General features: G+C 37.9%; 3 protein-coding genes across 3 annotated transcripts; all 3 read left to right on the top strand.

Annotated features, from left to right (window-relative positions):
- Nucleotides 1-1706: 1706 nt before the first annotated feature.
- LOC104591348 (NDR1/HIN1-like protein 10) lies at nt 1707-2693 on the top strand. Its single transcript, XM_010250144.1, has 2 exons — nt 1707-1872; nt 2155-2693. The coding sequence occupies exons 1-2, from the start codon at nt 1707-1709 to the stop codon at nt 2691-2693; spliced, it is 705 nt and encodes a 234-aa protein (XP_010248446.1).
- Nucleotides 2694-15883: 13190 nt separating this feature from the next.
- Nucleotides 15884-17114, top strand: LOC104589984 (NDR1/HIN1-like protein 2). Its single transcript, XM_010248477.3, has one exon. It carries the CDS (start codon nt 16190-16192, stop codon nt 16862-16864), a length of 675 nt encoding a protein of 224 aa, XP_010246779.1. The 5' UTR covers nt 15884-16189; the 3' UTR covers nt 16865-17114.
- A 2024-nt stretch (nt 17115-19138) lies between these two features.
- LOC104591347 (NDR1/HIN1-like protein 3) lies at nt 19139-19723 on the top strand. Its single transcript, XM_010250143.1, has one exon. It carries the CDS (start codon nt 19139-19141, stop codon nt 19721-19723), a length of 585 nt encoding a protein of 194 aa, XP_010248445.1.
- Nucleotides 19724-23091: the final 3368 nt, after the last annotated feature.

The following is a 23091-nucleotide window of genomic DNA, read 5'->3' as shown; positions in this document are numbered from 1 at the left end:
ATAAATTTGACAAACATAAATAAAAGTGTTTGATTTTGAGCTTTGGCCTGAAAAACAAAATTGATCCAAAAAATTTAATGTTTTGAGCATTAAAAGTTACTTTTGAAAAGCATCACATTCTAAAGTCAAAACACTTTTTAAGCCCCAAAGCACAAAGTCTAACATTTTAAGCTTTAAAAGTAAAATTCCTAATGCTATATCAATGATGGAGGGAAAATTAGAAAAAGTAACAACAAATAAATGAATAATCACACTAAGACAGCTAAAGGTGAAGAAGCTTCACCAAACAATGTAATTTATAGGCAACCAATGTTATCTCCCAAAGCATTGCTCGAATTCATCCATCTTTGCAAATGTTTTGTTAATTATCCTTTCAAAATGATATCTAAGAAAATTTAGATGGAATTTCTTCCGATTACATAAGAGCAAGTTTGAATTCTTTAGGAATTGGTCCATTTGACAATATTCTAATGTTACATTTTTCATTAGAGAGCTTCTGCCCCTAAAATCTTAAAATTTTTCTCTTACACGAAACTTTCCCCCCACCAGTGATACATTGTTCTACTACTTCTGTCACCCTAAAACACAACCACAAGCTCATCAAGTCAGGTGTCCAATAGATGAGATGGAAAAGCTTTGCAATTCAAAAACAATGCTGCTGGGGAAGAAATTGGAGGTGCAGACCACACTTCTCCCTATCTTCTATCTTTATTCTTTAATGTTAGAGCCTATATGAATGGACCTGGCTTTGGGGTTGTTTCAAGTTGGCAAGTGGTTCAAGGGGTACACCGGCTTTAAGTTGGTTCCTCTGAAGCAGAATCAAAAAATAATAATAAAAATAAGAGTATTGATACAGGTTGATACACCCTACCGGCATATCGCTCTATATTGATACTTTGAACCTTCATTGAAACCAAACAAGCATTGAAAAATAAAATAATAATTTAATGCTTACTGCACATATTATTGACTTTTTCAGGGATTCACAAAAGATAACTACTTAACAAATCAGAAATCAGAGGGTAGAGTTCCCATAAACACCCCACTGACTTCTCCTCCATTAATTAGATGCTTGCCATTTCAAACATAACTAATATTAAGCAATATTATCCAGAATTAAATGTTCAAGGCTGAAGCTCGCCTTCCCTTGAGGAGAATGGGTTGACAAATGGTTTCATTTATTTGTTTTCTTCTTATTAAAATCTCTGGTGGTAGGAAATTTAGGAATATGGCAAGTTCAGATTCATCATTTCTTACTTTGAATCCATTCAAACTCTTCTTACTTCAAGTCGCATGATGGCTGATGTGGGGCGGTATAATTCGTAAAATAGCCCGCCCCGCAACACAGCCATTAAATGAACGTTTGGCTAAAATCATGAACCACACAGCCTTTCATGTATGTACTGCTGCTTCTGTTGAGGTAAAATCGTGAAACCATGGCTTTTAATGTTATTGTGTGATACTACTTTAATATCACTTCATCCAATTCAACATCAGACCACAACACGTCAAGGGTCTTAATTCACTGTTTTAGGGCTAAAGCGGTGGGCTAGCTCCCCACAGGTGTCTCACAGCCCATTCTTCCCGAGATCAGATTGGTGCCTCACAATTAGAGGGCACTCTACATCATCTCCCACCCATGTATTGATAACATCTTCCATGATAAGTACAGGAAGTGTTTCTAATGCACACTGAGATATCGATCGATGTACATGTGGGGTGCTTGTGGGGCACCCAGTGTGGGGTGCCAATCTAATTTCATCTCTCCCATGAATTGGGAACATCTCCTTATGACAAACTTAGAAGATGTTCCTAATGCACAAGGGGGAAGAGTGTGGGACACGCTCTGTGGGTTCTCAGCTGTGGCCTCAAGTTCATCTAATTCAAGATGAGGCCACAGCAATACAAGAGAGGCCGTTCACGGTTTTAGCCCTAGGCCAAAACTCCTTTGCTACAAGTTTCTCTTTTGGCCTCAGGAAATATTGACGGCAATACAACTTGTTTGTTGGATCATGTATATAAATATAAATCACTTCTTCTCCCTCCCTATTATACCATCTCTTCCTCTTCCTCTCTGTTCGAATTTGAGAATGAAAGGTTGGAAGGATTGGAAGCCTTTTCTATTCATCTGTGTAATGATCATCATTGGTTTAGGGTTCATATTCTGGATTAGTTACTTCATATTCTGGCTACTTGTTCATCCAAAGAAGGTAGAATGCCATGTTGTTAATGCTTCCTTCGTTGAATTCAATCAGTCAACTGATGGGATGCTTCATTACAATCTGGCGCTTAACATGTCTCTGAGGAACCCAAACAACAAGCTTGGTATCTACTACTCTCAGATTGAGGGGAATGCCTACTTTCACAAACTATTGATCGGTAACGTGACACTGATACCTTTTCATCAAGGCCACAACAACACTTCTATTCTGAATCCTGTCTTCAAAGGTGAATCACCGGCATTGCAGGATACCTCCCAACTTGATAATTTCAATGCAGAAAAGACTGCTGGCATTTTCCAAGTTGAAGTTGAGCTACTACTACGAACAAAGTACAGGGTTGGATTCTTGAGTTTTTCTGGCTATGACCCGGAGATTAAATGCGAATTGGGGGTTCCTTTGGTTTCAAAACTCAACTTAACCAAAAGGTTTCCAACTACTAAATGCAATGTTGTAATCCAATATGGGAACTGAAACAAAATATTTACTTGTTAGATTAATGTGGTACTTAATTGTGGAAAAGATTTTAATTAGTTAACTTATTTCAATAATTAATTCGAGTTTGTACTATATTTGCACCACTTCAGAAAGTTGTAATTATTTGGGCAAGCAGCAATTTTGTTTTTATGTAATATTTAATAAAAAAAAAAAAAAAAAGCTTTTAAGATGTGTTTGGTTGCAATGCGAATTTCATTTGCACTGGTGTAAGTGCATAAGAGTACAAATAGACCAAATATATTCTGGTTTACTTCTGCTTCAAATTTGACTTTGTCTTGTTTGATTGCACAAGTACAAAAGAAAAGAAATAAAATGAAGCGACCTCTGCTTTTAAGTGAAAGGGAATGAAGGTAGGGGGAGGGTTATATGTCTAGGATGTAAGATGATGCAAGGGGAAGGTAGTGCAAATTTTTTGGGATGCAAAATTTACTCTTCCAACTAGTAGTGTAAAAGAGACAAAAAGTATTAAACTTTGTAAAGTAGGAAAGCAAATCATAATTACAAACAAAAGCAAACCTGAACGAAATATGAATTTTACATCCAAACAAGATTTGCAGTGCAACCATATGCAAATGCAGCCTTAATAAGTACCAAATTTTAATGTCAAAATGGGAGTGGATTTGCTGGCTGGTTTATTTATCCGGCTTCTTTTAAGAACCTAGAAGTTTTACATATGACAAATTAGTATGGAAAAACTGTTGGCCCAAAGGTTTTGTTCATTGAACCAAAAAAAAAAATCCCTTTCACAACTTCGCAGGCTATTATTAATGGTCAATTACCCCTTAAAAAAACAGGGTTTTGGCGACATTAGACAAATGTCACCAAAATCGTTACAAACGTCGTCGAAAGCTTTTAGTGACATTTGCGCAAATGTTGTGTTGTGTCTATAAAAATCTGGAAAGGTTTGGGTGACATTTACGGGAACTTTTAGTGACGTTTGCAAATGTCACTGAAATTAATTCACGTCTCCTTCAGTGCATTTTCGGTGACGTTTGTAAATGTCGCCAAAAGTTGTCATTATTTGACGATGTTTAAAATTGTCAACCTTTCGCAACGTTTGTAAACATCTCCAAATAGTGACAATTTTTGGCAACGTTTACAAATATCACCAAAAGTTGACAAATTTTTTTTTCTGGTCACCTTTGGTGAACGTCGCCAAATGATGACAACTTTTACAAACGTCACCAAAAGTGCGCCCGAAAGAGGCGTGAACTAATTTCAGTGACATTTGGAAATGTCATTAAAAATTCCTGTAAACGTCACTGAAACCTTTCACGAGGCCTAAAATAGGCAATATAAGACTGAAGGTGTTTCAAAAGATCCCTACAATAGAACAACCGCCATGGGGTACACAGATGGTCGTCCAACAGAGAATTTACAACCTTTTGAGCATCTCTTTCGATCCATATATGAGAGAGCTTTAAATCCTTGGTCATTTGGATACCAGAGTCATCTAAGGGAACATTCATGGCTCTTCCAAATAAGAATTCTCCTTTGTGGTTCCGTATTATGATACCCAGACCAGACTGATGAGAATGATTGTGAGCACCGTAATCTTTATGAAGGGTGGAAGAGGAGGACACCAAGAAACATTTGGGGAACCCACCACAGGGATCGATGTTTGTATTGAGGCATTATTTTGTTTAAGTGAGATCAACTCTTCAATTTGAGCATTAGAAGTAGCAATAATCGAAGAGGGCCTGAAAGGTGAATTTTCCAAAGCAACTTTACCTCTTGCCTTCCAACACTGCCAAAGAATAATAGAAAACTTGTTGAATAAGCTCAAGTCCCTAGTTGGCGTCTCTTTAATTCTTTTTCAGGCCATTTCTCGACTCAAAGAGCTAAACACGAACTGAACCAGATAGGTTGGACAACTGGACAATGGAAGAGGAGGACACCAAGTAAGCTTCATAGTGTGGCAACTCTATTTTTGTAGAAGCTCCAAGTAAGTTTCAAGGGCTCCTCCGTCTATGGACATGTTTACTAAAATATATAAATAGATGACTTTGCAAAATTAATTCTTTGGCCAGAAACCAAACCAAAATTATGCAAGATATTTTTAACATGAGAAGCTTCAAGGGTAGAGCACTTCCCAACAATGAGAATGTCATCCACAAAGAAAAGATGGCTTAGCTTTGGACAATTTCTTGCAAGTTTGAACCCCTGCAGGATACTAATATCTAAATTGTGCAATAAGGTTCTTGAGAGAAGGTCCATATATAAGATGAACAAATATGGGGAGAGAGGACAACCCTGCCTTAGGCCCCTTTCGGGTTTGAAGGAGCTTCCAACCTTACCATTCAGAAGGATAGAATAGGTAGTAGAGGTGATGCAAGCACGAATTAAGGAGACAAATTATGGAGAGAAGCTACCTGTCTTTCCTTTTTGTTTTTGCATAGTGTGAATGATCTCTGAGGCCAGAACTCTATTGTCATGAATTTGTTTTCCCAGGGATAAAGCATTTTGGAATGGTGTAATAAGAGAGTCCATAATGTGTTTCAGCCTAGAAGCAATGATCTTAGTAATTAACATTCGTCAACCCAATAGGTCTAAGATCAGTCACAAGCTCAACATTAGTCTTTTTGGGAATGAGAACTAGATTTGTATCATTGACTTCAGCTATTAAAGTGGATGAGATCAATTCCCACTGTGTCCCAACAAGATTGGAAGAAGAGAGCATGGACTCCATCACTACCCGGAGCTTTGAGCGGACCGATTGAGAATAAAGCATCTTTCACTTCCTCATAAGAGGGAATAGAGCAAAGAATTTGATTCATTTCTTCTGTGATTTGAGAAGGTATGAGATGAGCACCAAAATTACTGAAGTCCGGTTCCCATTGCCATCTTTAAGCCATCCAATATGATTATTTCGTTTTCTATTTATAAGAAAAATACTAAAAACAATGAGAATGGAATGACTCAGTCAATGATGATTGGTCTCTTGAATCATTTAAATAGAGAAGTTACAAGAGGATAACTATGTACAGAAAATAACAATTACAGAGTTAGAGTTTATCTAGGAAAATACATGATTATGAGATAAGGTGATCAGTTATCTAGGATAGCTATCAGAGATACCCATCCCAGTTACAAGTTTATCATAATTATTGAGATACTCTAACACTATTTGTTGTCACTAGATGGAAAAACTTAGTCTGCCTATCACCACTTTGAAGCCATTCGATTCTTGCTCTCTGCTTCCAATAAACTTCCCGAATTTCCAGAAGGTGATCAAGTTCTTTACGGAGTCTTGTTTCCTCCTTGACATCATGCAGCAGGATACTAGAAAGAGCTTTCTCGATTTCAGCAATCTACTTATGAAAATTGCCTATTTTATTCCTGGCCCAACTAGAAAGAGAGTCATTAACGGCTGAAACTTTACTGCTTAAGTTACCACTACAAGAATTCCAGAGCTGTTGGATAGTTGGTTTAAAGTCCTCAAGTTTAGTCCAAAGGGATTCAAATCTGGTAAATTTACTAAAGGTGCTCTTATACGGTTTATGATCACTTCGGCCTGCTGTTAAGTGCTTAAGATGAGAAAATGGGAAACTATTAAGCCAATCAGCTGACACCAGTGCACGGTCCAGATGCTCTAAGATTAAACCCAAATGGATCAGCCCGCAATCCTCTATAAGTTGGTTGAAAAGCTGAATATGTCTTCCATCCAGCCGCCTACCATCGGATTTTTCACTGTCATTTGCTATTGCATTGAGATCACCCATAAGGCACCAAGGGTGTGATATTTGATTGAAGATAGCCCTGACTTCATTCCAAACTTCCTCTCTATTCTCTTTATGAGGATGCCCATACACTTCAACAAACTCCCAAGGGATATGAGAAGGAAAGTTCAAGGTACTGGCATGGATAACATTCTTTAAAGAGTAAAGAATATTAAGATTAATACTCTTGTACCACCCAATAATCCAAAGACCTCCGGAACTGCCTTCTGCTTCCACCAAAAAGAAATTGTAGTGACAAAGATTAGAAAGAATTCTTATTGAGACTTTTCATGATTACACCAGGTTTCTGAAATGAAGAAGACGTCTGGTTTAAACTTTAATTTCTGAGGAGATGATGAAAGTGCCGAACTACAGAGGTGCTCTCCTCACCCTTGTAGTTCCAAGATAAAATAGTCATTGTTCTTGTGGTGGCAACTTTTGGCTTGCCACCTCAACCATTCCTTTGGCTCAGCTTGGAATGAGTACAAATGCAAATTTGTAGAGTGTAAAACCTTGTAATTTGTATTTTTTGCATTGTATATATTTGTATTTGTACTCCTTCCAAACTGGGTCTTTAGAACAATCAGTGGATAGAGTGTCCAATAGTTGCCTCATACTCAAGCCTAGACTGGGCCTAAGGCTAAGCCCAATCTTTCCAACCCAGACCCAATCCAAAAAAACTGAAGCCTTAGACCTAAATCTAGCTTGAAGACCAAAATCAAAGTCCAACCCATGTAAAATTTCAGGTTAGATTGGTCTAGACTTGGGTTGGGCACACTCAAGTTGCACACCTAGGTATTCTTTTTCTTCGTTTTCGTCCTTGATGTTTCAAGACCTTCAGACTTTATTTTTCATGTACATACTATGAGCTGAAGCCCACCCATTAAAATGCCCATAAGCTTTCTAATAATCGATATCATCATTAAACATTTAGGCTGTATTTAAAGGAAGAAGCAGGAAAAGGAAGAGAAAGGTGGGGAAACCTTTATAAATCTTGTATAGGTTTTCCTACCTTTTCCTTCAAACCAAACATAGCCTTAATGAAAAAATTGAAATGTCTACTTTACCCTTTATTATTCTTTAAAATTTTAAATATATACCATGCCTTTCAAAGTTTACAAACGCTGAAGTTTTGACAATCTTCATAATGTTTGATTTCTTTTTTGGGTTGTTTCTCGAATTTTGGTGTATTAAATTTTCACGTCATCTTTACGGGTTATTTCTCTGAGAAAAGATGCTGGAAGGAGAGAATGGTTTGAAGACCATAGAGGGATTGAAGGGAAAAATTCAAAGGTCGACCTTGCCCTCTCCTTTACTTCATTTTCACTAATTCAGTAAATTAAGCCTTGCATGGGATGCTTCCGCGATTTCAATCTGGGCATGTATGGGTTATAGCGTCAAGAGAGATTGAGTTGCAGAGAATATCAGCAGAATTGTCTCACCTTGAAACTAATGATTCTTAGCATAGTTCATGTCATTCGATTACTGTCACCCCCTCCCACAAATTGGGATATGTGATGAATGGTCAATCGTTTTGTCGCTATTATCTGTACAAAGGTCTGTTTAAAGTTTAAACAAAAGGGAAAATGAAAGCCTTTTCCCATCTTTTTCATGGGAAAATGGAAATCCTTTTTGTCTCTTCAATAGGACTGTTGTCGTTCATCTTCTTTCACTAACTTCTGTTTCATCCATCCAACCTTGAACGTCCCACCTGCAAACCCAATTCTAGTAGCAACACCATCAACCCCAAAGACCTGTGGGACATGAAACCTGCACAAGGGTATATTTTTCTGTTCAATGAAATGTGAGAGAAAGGGACAATCTTCTGAAGATTTTAAAATTCCAGAGAATGATAAAGAAAAAAAAGATGAATGATAAACAACGAATGAACGGATGGGGAAAATATTGAAAGATGCGTTCATTATTTGCTTCTCTCTAGGACCTTCAACAGACAAAATGAGGATAGATCCAACAAAAATGTTAATGAGGCCGGCCCGGCCCATACGTGCCATTTGCATAGATAAATATGTTTTAGTGGGGGCCCATATATGACATTTGCGCAGAGATATGTGTTTGTGCCTTTGTGGCAGTGGCACCATCCTGCTCACGATGTGTAACATTCTAATTAATTAACAAATTACCATTCTTTACAAAGCCGTCCTTTGCTCTCTTTCCATCTTTTGAAATTATTTCCAACATTACGGCTGTGTCAATGCAAATAAATTTGCACTGCTGCAAAACTATGACAATGCAAATGATTTGAATGTAAATTTTGACCTATTTTTGTTTCAAATTTTAGTTTATTTTATTTGATTGCAAAACAAATAAAGTAAATTTAGACATGGAACAGAATAAAGTAAAACCCAAAATAAAAATAAATGATAATTTGCATTTTTTTCATTTACACTCCCGTGCATTTGAACTGCAACCAAACATCTTTAAAAACATTACCAGAAAGGAAATTTAGAGCAAATTTTATGGTTTATTCCTCAGAAATTTTTATTAGTTTTTTGAAGCAAAAGGAATGCTTTTGCTCCAAAAAAATAATAAAATAAAGATATCAGTTAATTTCTGTACAAGTGGATTTTTAATTCTGTTCCGAACCTATCATCAAACTTCAAATGAAAGAGCAAAAAGTCTGTATCGAATTCCAAAGTAAAATATGTGCGTGGGTATGTAGAATCAAATTTTTGTCATTCCAATTCGTCTGCATCCGTTACACCATCATCTACTGCTTCATGTTCCTTACCTTCATCACCGCCATCATCTTCGTTATAGTCCTTCGCCCAAATAAGGTTAAGTAGTGCTACGTGGTTGATGCTTCTCTCACCGAATTCAATCACACCACCGACACCATGCTTCGTTACAACCTTTCTCTCAGCATGACTCTGAGAAACCCAAACAAGAAAATCGGAATTTACTATTATCGGATGGAAGCCACTGCTTATTTCCACGACGAAAGGCTCGGCTCTGTAACCTTGCCATCTTTCTGTCAAGGTCACAAGAACACTTCGATGCTGAGTCCTGTATTCCCTAGTAGGGTTTTTTGGGTTATATGTTGGTAGGGGTGGGGTGCTCACCGTTCAGCATTTTTTGGAACTGAACCGGTACTATTGATTTTTGAAAAACTGATAATTGGAATTGAATTGAAGTCAGTCAATTAACTGATTGACCGGTTTGGTTAACTGTCGATTTGGTTCATTAGTTTTTCAGTTTTTTTATTTTTATAATATATATATATATATATAATAAAATTTATAAATATATATAAAATATTATATTTTAAATAATATATAATATATTATAAATATATATTTATATATAATGTAAATTTATTAATTTATAATATATATAATATATATATATATATATATATATATATATATATCGGTCGGTTAGGTTAACTACCAGTTTTCTATATTGGTTAATCGAAACCGAACCGGTACCTTTGGTTTTTTAAAAACATCAAACCGAACTGGTTCGGTTAACTAATTTTTTGATTCAATTTCGGTCAGTTTCTTTTGTCGATTCGGTTTTTCAGTTTTTTGCTCACCCCTATATGTTGGGGTTTGGATCTTGGACCAAGTATTAGGGCCTAAGGGAGGTCCCTCCAGCTAGCAAGTGCCATCGTGGGAAGAAATGTCTCCTAAGTGGTCTCTTTTGTTCATGGTTTTAAAAAATGACATGGAAATGGAACCGTTCTAGTCATCGATTTTCGGGTTGATGATTCAACTGTCTAGTTCGAACGGATGGCTCGTTCTAACAAAAAAATTAAAAAATAAAAAATGGCCAAAAATCATTGAACGGGTCGATGGTTCGACCGCTCGAGTCAACAGGTTGTTGACTTATTTAATGGTTGTTTGCCAAGGACCGGGTTTGGGGTAAAATGGAACCAGTTTCCTGGACAGTTCCCGAGCTGAATGGTTCGACTGTTCAGGTCAACGGCGGTTCAAAAACCATGCTTTTTGGTTGCTTTTGGGTGTGACTTTTTGGGTAAATCCCTTAAATTAACCTAAGGCTCAATTTGGAAGAAGTACAAATATAAATATGTATAGTGTAAATCTGTGTATTTTATATTTCTGTATGCATTTGCATTGTACATATTTATATTTGTACTCCTTCCAAACTGGCCTTAAGGGGCATTCTTTTTTCTTTTTTCTTTTTTTTTTTTTGGATTTTGAGATGGGAAAAGTTGGTCAATGACTCAATGGTATTTATGTTTCTTTATATATACCCGTCTTTTTCTCACATGGGGAAGGTTGCCAACACTTTGATGGGACAAAATTGTCCTTTTTTTAATAATAGATTTTTATGGCTAAAATGGTTGTTTTCTTATTTACCTCGAAAATATAAAGAAGATGGATAAATGCACTTATCTAGTTAAGTGTTTCTTTCCCTACTATTTGTAAAATCCCTTAAAGTATGACATCGACAATAAACATGAAAAAAATTGAAATATCAATTTTACCTTTTATTATTCTTAAAATTTTTAAATACATACTGATGAAGCTCAGATCAACGATCCTGTTGGATGACAGTTTAGACAGAGAGATGCTAAGGTTGGCAAACTGATCTACAAGTTAGAATATCTAGGGGTTTGAACCCGGGCCCAGCATTTCGATACTTAAGTTAACCGAGCTAATTGCTACGTAGGAAGGAAGTTGAGAACAAGAGAGTAATAGAATCTGCACTTTATCATGCATACCTTATGAAAGAATGGAGGAGCCTTTATATAGGCTTTGGGGTCCGGGTGAGGTGCTGAGATATACGGGGCAGTAAGCCTTATCGGTCCATCATCCCCGAAGTGCATTCTATCAGCGTTGGTTATGATCCTTATTCGGTTCCTCGTGAAGCGGGCGGAAAAGAGGATCATCTTCGCCTAGTGGGTGACGTGGTTGTGTTTGTTTTGAAATGGATAGGTGTGCCCCCGGATAAGGACGACCCATTGCGTAGGTTGATACCCTGGTCCACAGCTGGCTACTTAGGTCATTGACTGCCGCCCAATTGAGAACCGGCTACTTAGGTCATGAACCGGCTCCGTCCTATAGAGGACCGGTCCCCTACTGGATGAGGTCCGCTTTGGGCTGGTCAGTTCTATGGTCTAATCAGAAACGTACACTCTTCTTAATACCCGTGGATTAATGCCAAATTTAGGGGCGGAATGCGGTAGGATAAGAGGGGGCTTCAATTTCAGATTTATCCCTAAATTAAAAAGAAAAAGGAAGAAGCTTAATAGACACGCAACGAAATTAATGGTCTCGCTTATCTAATTGTTGGAGAAGACGTGGGCGAAGGCTGGACAGTGGAAACATCACAGAAACAGTGGGGGCACCTTTTTGTTTGTTACCTAAAAGACTAAATCCAATTAATTTAAAATGAATCTGATTAAATCAGATAAATTTGCAGCAGGAGAGAGCAATTTTTCTTGAACCCTGACTCAGTCGTTTTGTTGTAAGGTCAAATTTCAACTACAATAAATGAACAAATTGTGCCAAAATTCAGATTGGATTTTTGTCATTTCACCTAATAAATATATTAGTGACCGACTATACTTGGTGAATTTGCACATTGATTTTCATGTGTGCATGGGATGGTCATACGATGACATAGGCAATCTCTTAGGCAGGATTCATCCATTGTTTGATGCCAAGAGATATAACAGTTTGCATCATCAGCTGTAACCATCATGTCATAAGATAGTATTTGATTTTATTGTCGTTTATCAGAAAATTGGCATCAATTCAGCGCCACATATGCATTTTCTCCAATGGAATTATCATAAAACCTTTCAAATGGGTAAAATTGTACAAAAGATTTTGCACATAGAAAACAATGCAATTAAACAGTCTCTAATCTGTCAAACAAAATGTATGCCTTCTCCATTTCCTTCAAATTTAATGAGAATTACATGCATAACCTGAATTTTTTTTTTTTAATGGGTTGCAACTTAGACTGTGAATTGAGTGAATCTGAATCTCCTCCCAACAAAAGATTGCCCCAACACGTTTCGATGTGATCTATGCTGGAACTGTGTTGGGAAAATTTATGGGAGAAAACTATTTCACAGATCATGTTGGAAATGTATAGATACATAGTTACCAAAAAAGAAATAAACGTATTAAGTCAACAGAAGTGACCCAAACCCAAAGAACAGGCAAGCCAGAAGAACTCTTAAGTCTTAGCAGGGATGGTTGATGAGAAAAACAACTTCTTGTGGTTAAGATGGGTTACTTGGCATCTCATTCAAAGCAAACCAAACACACCACGTACCTTGCAAAACAAACACACCACGTTGAAACATTAGTCCTGAAGTGCTATTTTTGTATTATGTTAATTTTTTTTTTTTATAACAATAGCTAGCGATGGCAATTGGTTGGGTTGGGTTGAGTTTCAATCCAATCCATTTAATCCATCAACCCGTTAATGATTCAGTTATATAAAATTAAATCGGTTGGGTTCAATCCAAACCTGCTTTAACCCAATCCAACCCGCCCAAACCCATTAATCTTATATTTATGTACTTAAAACAAAAAACTAACTCCCTTTTAACAAATAAGTTGATCATAGCTTGATGGCAATAGTAATTGCACTTTATACATTGGTGAAGGTTTAAATCACATTACATGCATGTTGTTTTTACACAAGCAGCAAAGCTATTTAACTATGTTCGGGTTTCGGATTTGACAAACCACTTAGGTTCAAACCAGTCAAACCAACTTGAACTATCTAATTGGATTGTCTTTAAGCTAATCACATCAAGAGTGGTTGAACCGTTTAGAACCGGATCAGTCCGGTTAGACCGGATCCCGACCAGGCTGGTTCAGCTACTGGTGGATTGCCTTGGGTCGGCTCATGTCACATTTGTGCACAGGTTTGGCACTGAATCGACTGGCCCGAAGCGGGTCAAGAGAAGTAAATCAGACCGAATTCGGGTCGTGTTGTATGGATACGAGCTAGACCAGATGATCCAAACCGGGCAAAGCAAGCGGGTGGGTTTAGGGTTCGGATCCCATCCGGCCCAATCCGCTTCAGATTCGGGTCAACCCGGATCGGGTTGTATTGGGTCGAGTCAGCCTGTGTGACTAATGGTTGGACCGGACGACCCAAAGCGGGTAAAGCAAGTGAAACCGAACCATCCCATCTGGGGTCTATTTCAGATTCGGGTCAGCCCGGATCGATATATGTTGGATTGGGGTTAGATCGCATTGAACTGATCCGAACTCGAGTCAAATTGATTTGAATTTATGTTGGGTGAAGTGCGTTGATTCAAGACAAAACTAATTTTAGTCAATAATTAACAAAAAATTAATGCATTAATCATAAATTATTTAATTCAAATGAAGAAAGTTAAAAAAAAAAGGTTAAGGAATTAATACTTATGTCTGTGATGGTTAACCCAATAGTTATCTACAACCTAACCCATTTAAATAGGCAGGTTGGGTGATGGGTTGATCACACAACCCGCCAAGTAAATGGGCGGGTTGGGTGGGTTCAGCAGATTGGGTGAAAAATTGCCACCCCTCATCGGTTGACCCATTGAGTCGAATGGTTTAACGCTGGCTCCATTGATGTAAAGGAAAAAGCGGTTCAACCTTAGGGCAGGTTTCTTTTTCGTTTGAATGGGTAGGAATGGCAACGGGGTGGGTTCAGGGTGAGAATTACATTCCCCATCCCCGTCGCTGATCCCTGTCAAGGAAAGGAATCCTCCTCCATCCCCAACCCCGACGGGGATGAATTTTCCATCAGGGACCCAAATCCCCAAGCGTCATTGCAAAATCCAAACTCTTAGCCCTACAACAGCTAGAGCAAATGCAAAGAATCAATAGAGACTCCAAAAGATACGAATAGCCACTACAGAGGCTCCAAAAGATACGAATAGCCACCAACTCTTGCACCGGAAAAAAATCAACAAAAACCCAAAGCACTACCATTCAGATCTTCAAATTATCTGCCGAGAAACCCATTCAGATTTGTCAAGATTATCTGCTAAGAAACCCATTCAGATCTTCTCTCCTTTTACTTCTCCTCTACCTCCTCCCCATCAAGTGGTAGACTAGTGGTCGGCGACGATAGACGTCCGATGCTCAACGGGCGAGTGCAATAGCGACAATGGTCGGTGAATCAATGACGAAGACGAAGGAAGAAGTCTGGGTTCTAGGTTTAGAGTTCTTTCTTCTCTGTCAGTCAGTCTGTCGAAGTCTCAAAGACTGGACACTATCGAGTGCTTTTTAAGTTTTAATAAAAAATGAATAATAATATAATATATAATATTATAATATAAATAGTATATAATTATAATATATATATATATATATATATATATATATATATATATATTAATTGGGGCCGGGGCGGGGATTGCATTCCCCATCCCCGTCCCCATCCCTGATCGGGGATTTATGGATAACCCCATCCCCGACCTCGACACTGCCAAAATACCCCCATACCCAACCAGTAAGGTTCAAGTATCAATTTTCAAATTTACTAATCAACGTAGTTGAATTTGTTGCGTTTTTTTGTTTTGGGTGGGCCGGTGGTTTCTTTGTTGGCGGGGTTCTTGTATATTCCTTTTTCTTAATAAATTTTTCTTTTTATCTTGAAAAAAGAATTCGTGTATCAAGAGCTTATTTTAATCCAATCATTTTATTTTTTATTATTTTTTTTTAATTTGATAATAGACATGAGACCTATCACACCACTTATTAAAGGTTCAAATAATTGAAATTAGCTAATTCCTCTTCTTTGACATATCAATTAGGGGTGCAAATCGGGCGGATACAGACTAGGCTCGGGCTTAATCCAAAAAAATAAAAACATTTGATTTCTTAACCCAAACTCAACTCGAAGACTGAAAATTCAAACTCAATCGTATAAAATTTCGGACTAAGGCGGTTCGGGCTCGGGTTGGGCCCGCCCAAATTGTTCCCCTAATATCGATGACCCAAATTGATATTCACCAACGTTTGATGGTTTGATACCAATGTTTTAAAAACCTACCCCGAAGTAAATGTTTTATTTCAATTTAAAAGATAAATAATAATTAAAATTAACAAAACCATAGTTTAAATCAAACGGATCGCTGATCATATGAATGGTTTTTAAGCAAGAAGCAATTTAGGGGTAAAATTGATAGTTTCTGAGCCAAACGGTCCCACCATCGGGTGAACGACGGTTAGAAAAGCATGATAGCAAATTATAATAATAAAAAGAAAACACTAGCATCTATAAAAAACAATTGCTATGAAGTATGAACCACGTGAATAGAACGTGTTGAATTCCCCAAACACCCCCACCCCGGGGATTATTAAAAAATATCTTGTTATAACAAAAATCAGTGAATGACATAAGTCATAAGTAACAAGTACGCCATCCCCCCATTCCTACTCAAGATCAACAAAGAAAGAAAAAACGAGTAAATCAAATCAAATCCATCCGAGCATCCGCCCCTCTTTTCAAACAAGCGCGTTTTCGTTGTTTGAGACCCTGACCTTGCCGTGTCTCCGCCGGAATATACCAAAACACCGCGATGGCTATACGTTTCCACTTCTCATCATTTCAATTCCCACCATAATTTCCTAGATACTCCCCTACTCTCTCTCTCTCTCTCTATATATATATATATTTGGTTTTCTCTAAAGTAAAAATCCACACACACGCAGCAGTCACAGACAAACACCCTTTATTTCCGTCTATCTATTATCTGTTATTTCTCTCTTCTTCTTCCTCCATCTCCATCGCCTTTGCCTTCCTCCCATGGCTGATGCTAAGCAACCCCACTTGAACGGGGCATACTACGGCCCCCCGATTCCTCCCCAGCAATCCTACCACAGGCCTGGCCGTGGCAGAGGCTGCGGCTGCGGCTGTTGCCTCCTCAGCCTTCTCTTCAAGATCATCATCACTGTTGTCGTCGTCGTCGGCATCGCCGTCCTTGTCCTCTGGCTCGTCTTTCACCCCAACAAGGTCAAGTTCCATGTCGTTAACGCTTCGCTTACAGAATTCAATCTCACCGGCAACACGCTCAGCTACAACCTTGCACTCAATATGACCGTGAGAAACCCAAACAAGAAGATTGGCGTTTACTACGACCGGATTGAAGCCAGAGCTTTCTACGACGACGTCATGTTTGGATCCCAGACCCTGACACCCTTCTACCAAGGCCACAAGAACACCACTTTCCTCAATCCTGTCTTCCAGGGCCAATCACCACTAGTTCTCGGCACTTCCGAGCTTAACGATTTCAATACTGACAAGACTGCTGCCTCCTTCGATATCGATGTCAAGCTGTATCTCCGGATTAGATTCAAGGTTGGCTCGCTCAAGACTAACAAGTATAAGCCCAAGGTTAAGTGCGAATTCAAGGTTCCTTTGGTCACTAATCGCAGCTCGGTTGGTGGGTTCGAAACCACGAGATGCGACATCGATTTCTGATCGGTCTAGCCATTCACACCTACACCATTGATTCTTCTGTTTATTTATTATCTACTCTTTTTTTTTCTGATTTACAGTGTTTCGTATATCAGCGGCTGTATGTATATGTTATTTTCTGCGTAGGACACAGATTATTTTGTTCATTGGTTTACATTCTTTGGTGATTTATTATATATGTTACACCATAGATATACTTTCTGTATGTGAATAAATAAAGAAGTAATATGGTGGGTTTTGATTTTCGTCATAAGATATACTCAGACAAAACAAGCTGTATATCCCTCGATCGCTAGTTCTTGTTAAGACAAGAATAAGCTATTGACTAGCTTAATTTAGTTAATGAAGCTCTAATTTCTAACTCCAGGAAGATAAAAGCTTGTTGCCACAGATTGCAAACTAGTCAAGAGAAATTGAATTATGATAATACGCTTGTAAAGAACATACCTAAGATTATGCTTTTATCTTTTTTATGGACATATATTTCTCTTCTCTGAAGTAAGCAATTAATTTTCATTGGTAAAAATTATTAATTTCACCTCTCATCTCTATTCAATGTACATAAAGGGATTCAAATGCAGTATCATTTCCAGTCCAAAATTGCGTGTGCATCCAGCCTAGTTCCATATAGGGCTGAGCTCAGGCCTGGGCCTAATTTAAGCCCTTATCCTAGTTACTAAGCCCAGTCCTTCCCAGCCCATTTTTTTCATTGTTTGTAGATTTTACTTTTAATAGTACCTATTTAAGCAGAAATTTCTAGGCTAAGAAGTTTTCAATCCCATTAGATATCCAAATACTATATATTTTGCTTCATATCTACATTAATTGGAAATCATATGCTTTTCTTTGATTGCAACAATGCCCATTGTTAAAATTACAGTTGTACATCCAAAATTTTAAAATCCTCTCAACCATATTCAACCTTCCAAGTATGGCTGAAAGCAGTGGCTAAGGGATATTTTTCTCAGATTTTTCAATACATCTCAACATAGCTCCAGCTCATTCATGGTATTTGCTTGTTTTCAAAAGTGGTACATCAACAAATTATATCGATGTGGACAAGTACAATATTTTGTTCTTAGAAACAACAAATTAAAGAAAATGAAAAGGCTTGGGTCTGGGACCCAAAACATCTCATCTTTCCTAAACTAGGATGATCAGGACCCACCTTGAAGATTAGTTAAGATTAAATTCAGCTTAGGTTCCTTTCTAAAATGCCTGTTTTGAAACACATATTTGTGTAGTTGTAAAAAAAGTTCTAATTAAAACATTTGACAGCCCTAGAAATGATGCGTGGATACATGGACCAGAGACATCTGATCATGCTAAGACCTCTCTTGGGTGGAATCCATATGTCCAATAATGGGTCTTCTTCCTCTGTATATCGGTCATGTAAAAAGTTGGGGCAACAAATAGAAATGGGTACCCAACATATCCAGCATTTTCGTTACTAGGGTTTGGGCCCAGAAATTTCAAACCCAAGCATAATTGGGTCAACTCGATTCCATATGTTTAAAACCCGTTAGGAATTGGTCCAACCCCAGACTAATATATATCCAATAAATCTTTAAGCATATGATTAGTTTTTCTTTCCTTTGCAAGAATTATCCTGTGCTGTTTATTTCAGAAGGCTAAGTTTGGAAAGAGTATACAGTACAAATACATACAAAATACAAGGTTTTGCATTTTTACTTGTTCCTATGGCTCAGTTTGGAAAGAGTACAAGTACATACAAAATGTAAGGTTTTGCACTCTACATATTTGTATTTGTACTCCTTCCAAACTGAGCCTATAGTATAAATACATACAAAATGTAAGGTTTTGCACTCTACATATTTGTATCTGTATTCCTTCCAAACTGAGCCTTGTATTTTCACAAGGATGAGGAGATACCACGAAACACAACCACCACCCGGATGTATGTATAGATTTGAAATTTTTTTACAAGAATTGAAACTGCACAAGCAAGCCGCGTTTGTTGAAAAACAAAAACAAAATAAAATATGATATGCATCAAGCTGCCGCAAAGCATGTAGCGTTTCTAATTAATTAAGTAGTTACATACACAGACACAGCTTAATTGTTTAAGAGCAATAATTAATGTACACTATTCTCCTCTTCCATGTATTTGCGAGGAGAATATCAGAATACCTCATTAATCACTAATGAGTTCATTCCCCTTAAAAACGCCCCCTCTCCAGCTCTCCCTCTCCCATTGCGTATAAACCATTCTACGTCCACCCCCACCTCACAACTTAACTCTCTCTCTCTCTCTGGATGGCAGAAAACAGTTGTTCAGAATGGGTACGTGACATATGTTGCATCATCATTATTGTTATTCTTCTGGATAGCCTCTTCCTCTTCATCTTGTGGGCAGTAGTCATCGGTGTCGATTATCATGTGGTTGGTGCATCCCTGACTGAATTCAACCTCACCAGCGATAACATGCTTCCTCACAACCTCAGGCTCAATGTGACATTGATGAACCCAACAACCAAAATTGTTCTACATCGTCGCATTGAAGTCACTGCTTATTACTGCGACCAACAGTTTGGTGTTACAAACTTCTTCGCACCATTCCGGCAAGTCCCTAAGAACACGACGCTGCTCCACCCAGTCTTCCACGGTGAATCACGTCTGTTCCTTGACATCCCTAAGAACACGACGCTGCGACCAACAGTTCTACTCAAGCTCCATGTACATCCCAAGTACAAGATTGGATCGCTTAAGATAGGAGCCCGTTCTGATGATCTTAACTGTCAACTAATGGTTCCTTTAGTATCATCAGTTGGGAGCTCAGCTACCACTTTCAAGAGCACAAAATGTGTTGGACCACCGCTGCCGGAATTTAATGGCCGTTGATCTTTAGTAAGCAATACCATAAATTGTAAATTCTGTCCAGTTGATGATGTGCCCATGCATGTTATAATCTACTTCATCTTTATGGTTCTTCTGTCTTCTATTCCAATTCATCCAAGGAAGAAAACTTGGCCTGCCTGACCCTAGCCCAATATAAGCATGCCTAAAGTTGACTTTGTGCATGACCTGCGCTGGGATTACCTTTGCCCTTACCAATTAAGTCAATACTTATTTTATTGGCCCAAGGCCCAAATTATTAGCTTGGCTCAGGCCCAATCCAAGTTGGGTCCTTGGGTCAGGCTGACCTTGACCTGGCAAGGGTCTGTCAAATGCTCATCCCAAATTCATTGAAATCTAACTAAATGAAAGAGATCCAATTTACGAGTTACGACGTTATCATGGTCAATCACAGAGGCTGCTTCTTGGGTTTCACCAAATTCTGCTGCACCAAGAAAAGACCCAAACCATGGATTCCAAGGATGGTTGGAATTGTCAAAAGCTACACACTGCTAGTGCCATAATTAATTATCTCCATTACGATTTTGTTTCCAAACTAATTAGCGCGTTTAATTCTACTAAGTGCAACAATCAATTATCTAGATCTAGTTGATTCTCTCACCTTTGAATTCATGGACCCGGGTCACCCATATGAGACGCAACCCAACGCCCAACACTAATTGAGATATGAGGAACAATATGATTGAGGAATGCCATTAAGAGTGAATTGAATAAAGTAAAAAGTAATAGTTTAAATTACATGCATATTTTACACTCACAGTTACATAAGGACTAAATTCATAAGTATGAGCATTTTAGTCAAGAAAAAGTTCACAAATCTTATTTATTTAATATATACTAAATTTAGGATTTAATGAGAGGGGATGGGATCTAGTTAATATCTTAAATATAGGATTTAATAAGTGAAAATGAAATGAATTTAATATAATAGTTCAGATTACATTTTTTCCATATAATAAAGAGAGACCAAATTTAACAATAGGGGTATTTTAGTCAAAAAAATCACAATAGGTGTATAGGAGGTGTTTCCAGCATGCAGCTTGATGCATATATATATATATATACACTTGAAAATTTTTTCTTTGAGGTCCAGACTCATACCGTAGTTGGCAATGCCTAGGCATTACATAGGCAACTAGGTGGTTTTCCTTTTCTGTAGTTGACCTGTCTAAATGCCCTATAATTTTATATGTGATCCTTGCCCAAAGATTTAGGATATTCCCAATGTGCGAATGTGAATTAATATTACACTTGAATTTGTTGAACTCTACTACCATGAATTGCAAATTCTGTCGGGTTCATGTGCCCATGTTATATCCATACCTACAATTTGTTAACAAACGTATGGGTTCTTGTGTCTTACAATCCAATTCATCTAAGGATGAGCACTTAAGCCTTCCATGACCCAAGACATGGCCTAGCTTGGACCAAAATATAAGCCTAAAGTTGAGTTTGAGCTGGCCCTGAGGTAGTTAACATTCTCTGCAGTCTGCACCATGCAACCAATAGCAATCTGCCACATCATCTAGTCTAGAAAATAAAAAGGCTTCAAATTTTAAATTGGGAAGGACTGGCGTGGTAGACTGCTATTGGTCTGGTGCAGAGGATGTGAATTAGATCTGAGGTAGCCTGCTTCTTGGGTTTCACCAAATTCTGTGGCACCAAGGAAGACAAAGACAGACCTAAATCATGGCTTTCAAAGATCCCTCATCCCTTGAATTGACAAATCCAATTTCAAATCAACCCTTTTCCGGATGGGGCTATTGAGCCCATTTGTTGTCAACTGATAAAATAGTGAACAGAAAACGAGCCTTGATGATACTAGAATCAGGACTCTGTAAAAAAATAAAAAATAAGGGGGGCTCTTGAGACTGCAAAAACAACACCATCACAGGACCTCAGAGGTGATTGGTAGATGAAGTAGATCTGCTCCATCTGATCTTGGTCTTTAATTCTACGTTTGACAAATGAAAGTTCTCCTGCCTTATATGTGGTTAGATTGGTCTCTCAAGCTTACATTAGCCTTCCATACGTTAGTGGAAGTTTGCTTAGAAGTTCTGATATGATTAAATTCAGCTAACCAAATGAAATCGATCCTGCTTTACGAGGTGGAGCACTTGTATTAGAGGTGTAAGTAGGGTCTGCCTAAATGAAAGAATTTATATTGTATTGGGCTTGGATTTTTGGGCTGGGCCTGTTTGTAACACACAGGATATGCTGCTGATCATATATAAGCAGGACCCCGTTCATGGATTCCTAATAGTAAAGCACGTTTGAAGTTTGAACATATATATACACACGGACCGTGACCGTGAGATTGCATTTCCTGTAACCGTGGTCGTAGGACAATCTGGAGACCCCTCAATTGATCTTTTGTTTCAAACACTGCGGTCGCATGCGACATGATCACAAGAAATGTTTTCTCATACACCGCCAGATAAATACAATAGGCAGCCTGTACTTTCATGCCAAAGGTGCATACTTATTGGGATCCAGCAATTGATCCTGCTAACAGGTAACCAGCAGATTCAACGCAGGATTTCAGGTGGCCCTTGGACCGGATGAAGTTCAGTGTGAACCAAAAAATCTGGCCCCTCAGTTACTCAACAGTTTAGAATCTTTAGACTCTTATGCTGTTTGAATTGAACCCTAAACCTTAAATGTGCATGAATAGACCAAGAACTCTAAACCTTAAATATGAAAAGGCCTTTTTGCTAGGGTTTTTTTTTTTCGAACCGAGAAACTAAGCTAGATTTGATTTGCAATTAAAAGGTGTGGTCTACTTTTCTAATTGGATATAGGAAGCAACACATTGTTAGATCTACATGGAACCCATGTCACCATATATAAAATCACTTTATTTAATATCTTCTTTTGAGATGGCCTAACCACATTTCTTAAGGAGACTTGGGGAAGGCTTTAATACATACAAGCAGGAGATGGGTTGATGTTAAAAGAGAGCCTAGATCTCCTTAAAGCAAAAAATCTTTTAAACACCTTGAGAGCACAGTTTGGGAATATCTTCCATTCTTGTATGTTAAATTCATGGGGAGATGTTTCCAATGTACAGCTGGATGCCCATGTTTTTACGGGGGAGTGATTATATTTAGATCCATAATTGAATTGGTTGTGGGTGATTTTTTTTTTTTTCTTTGGTAAGTAGTGTGTGAGTTTAAGTAGCCCCATATTTGATTTTTTTTTTAATTCAAAAAATCACAAAATTCTGAGTGGGTTGGAAGCAATGTAAAGAAGAGAGAGAGAATAAGCTGACTAGACAACTGCAAGGTTAATAGCTTGCACATGTGCAAGGCATGAACAAAAACAAAAACATGAAACAATAAAAAAAAAAAATC

This window comes from Nelumbo nucifera, chromosome 6 (genome assembly GCF_055504915.1).
Source record: "Nelumbo nucifera cultivar China Antique chromosome 6, China Antique-T2T, whole genome shotgun sequence".
Lineage (NCBI taxonomy): Eukaryota > Viridiplantae > Streptophyta > Magnoliopsida > Proteales > Nelumbonaceae > Nelumbo > Nelumbo nucifera.
This window is presented reverse-complemented; position numbering and strand designations above follow the sequence as displayed.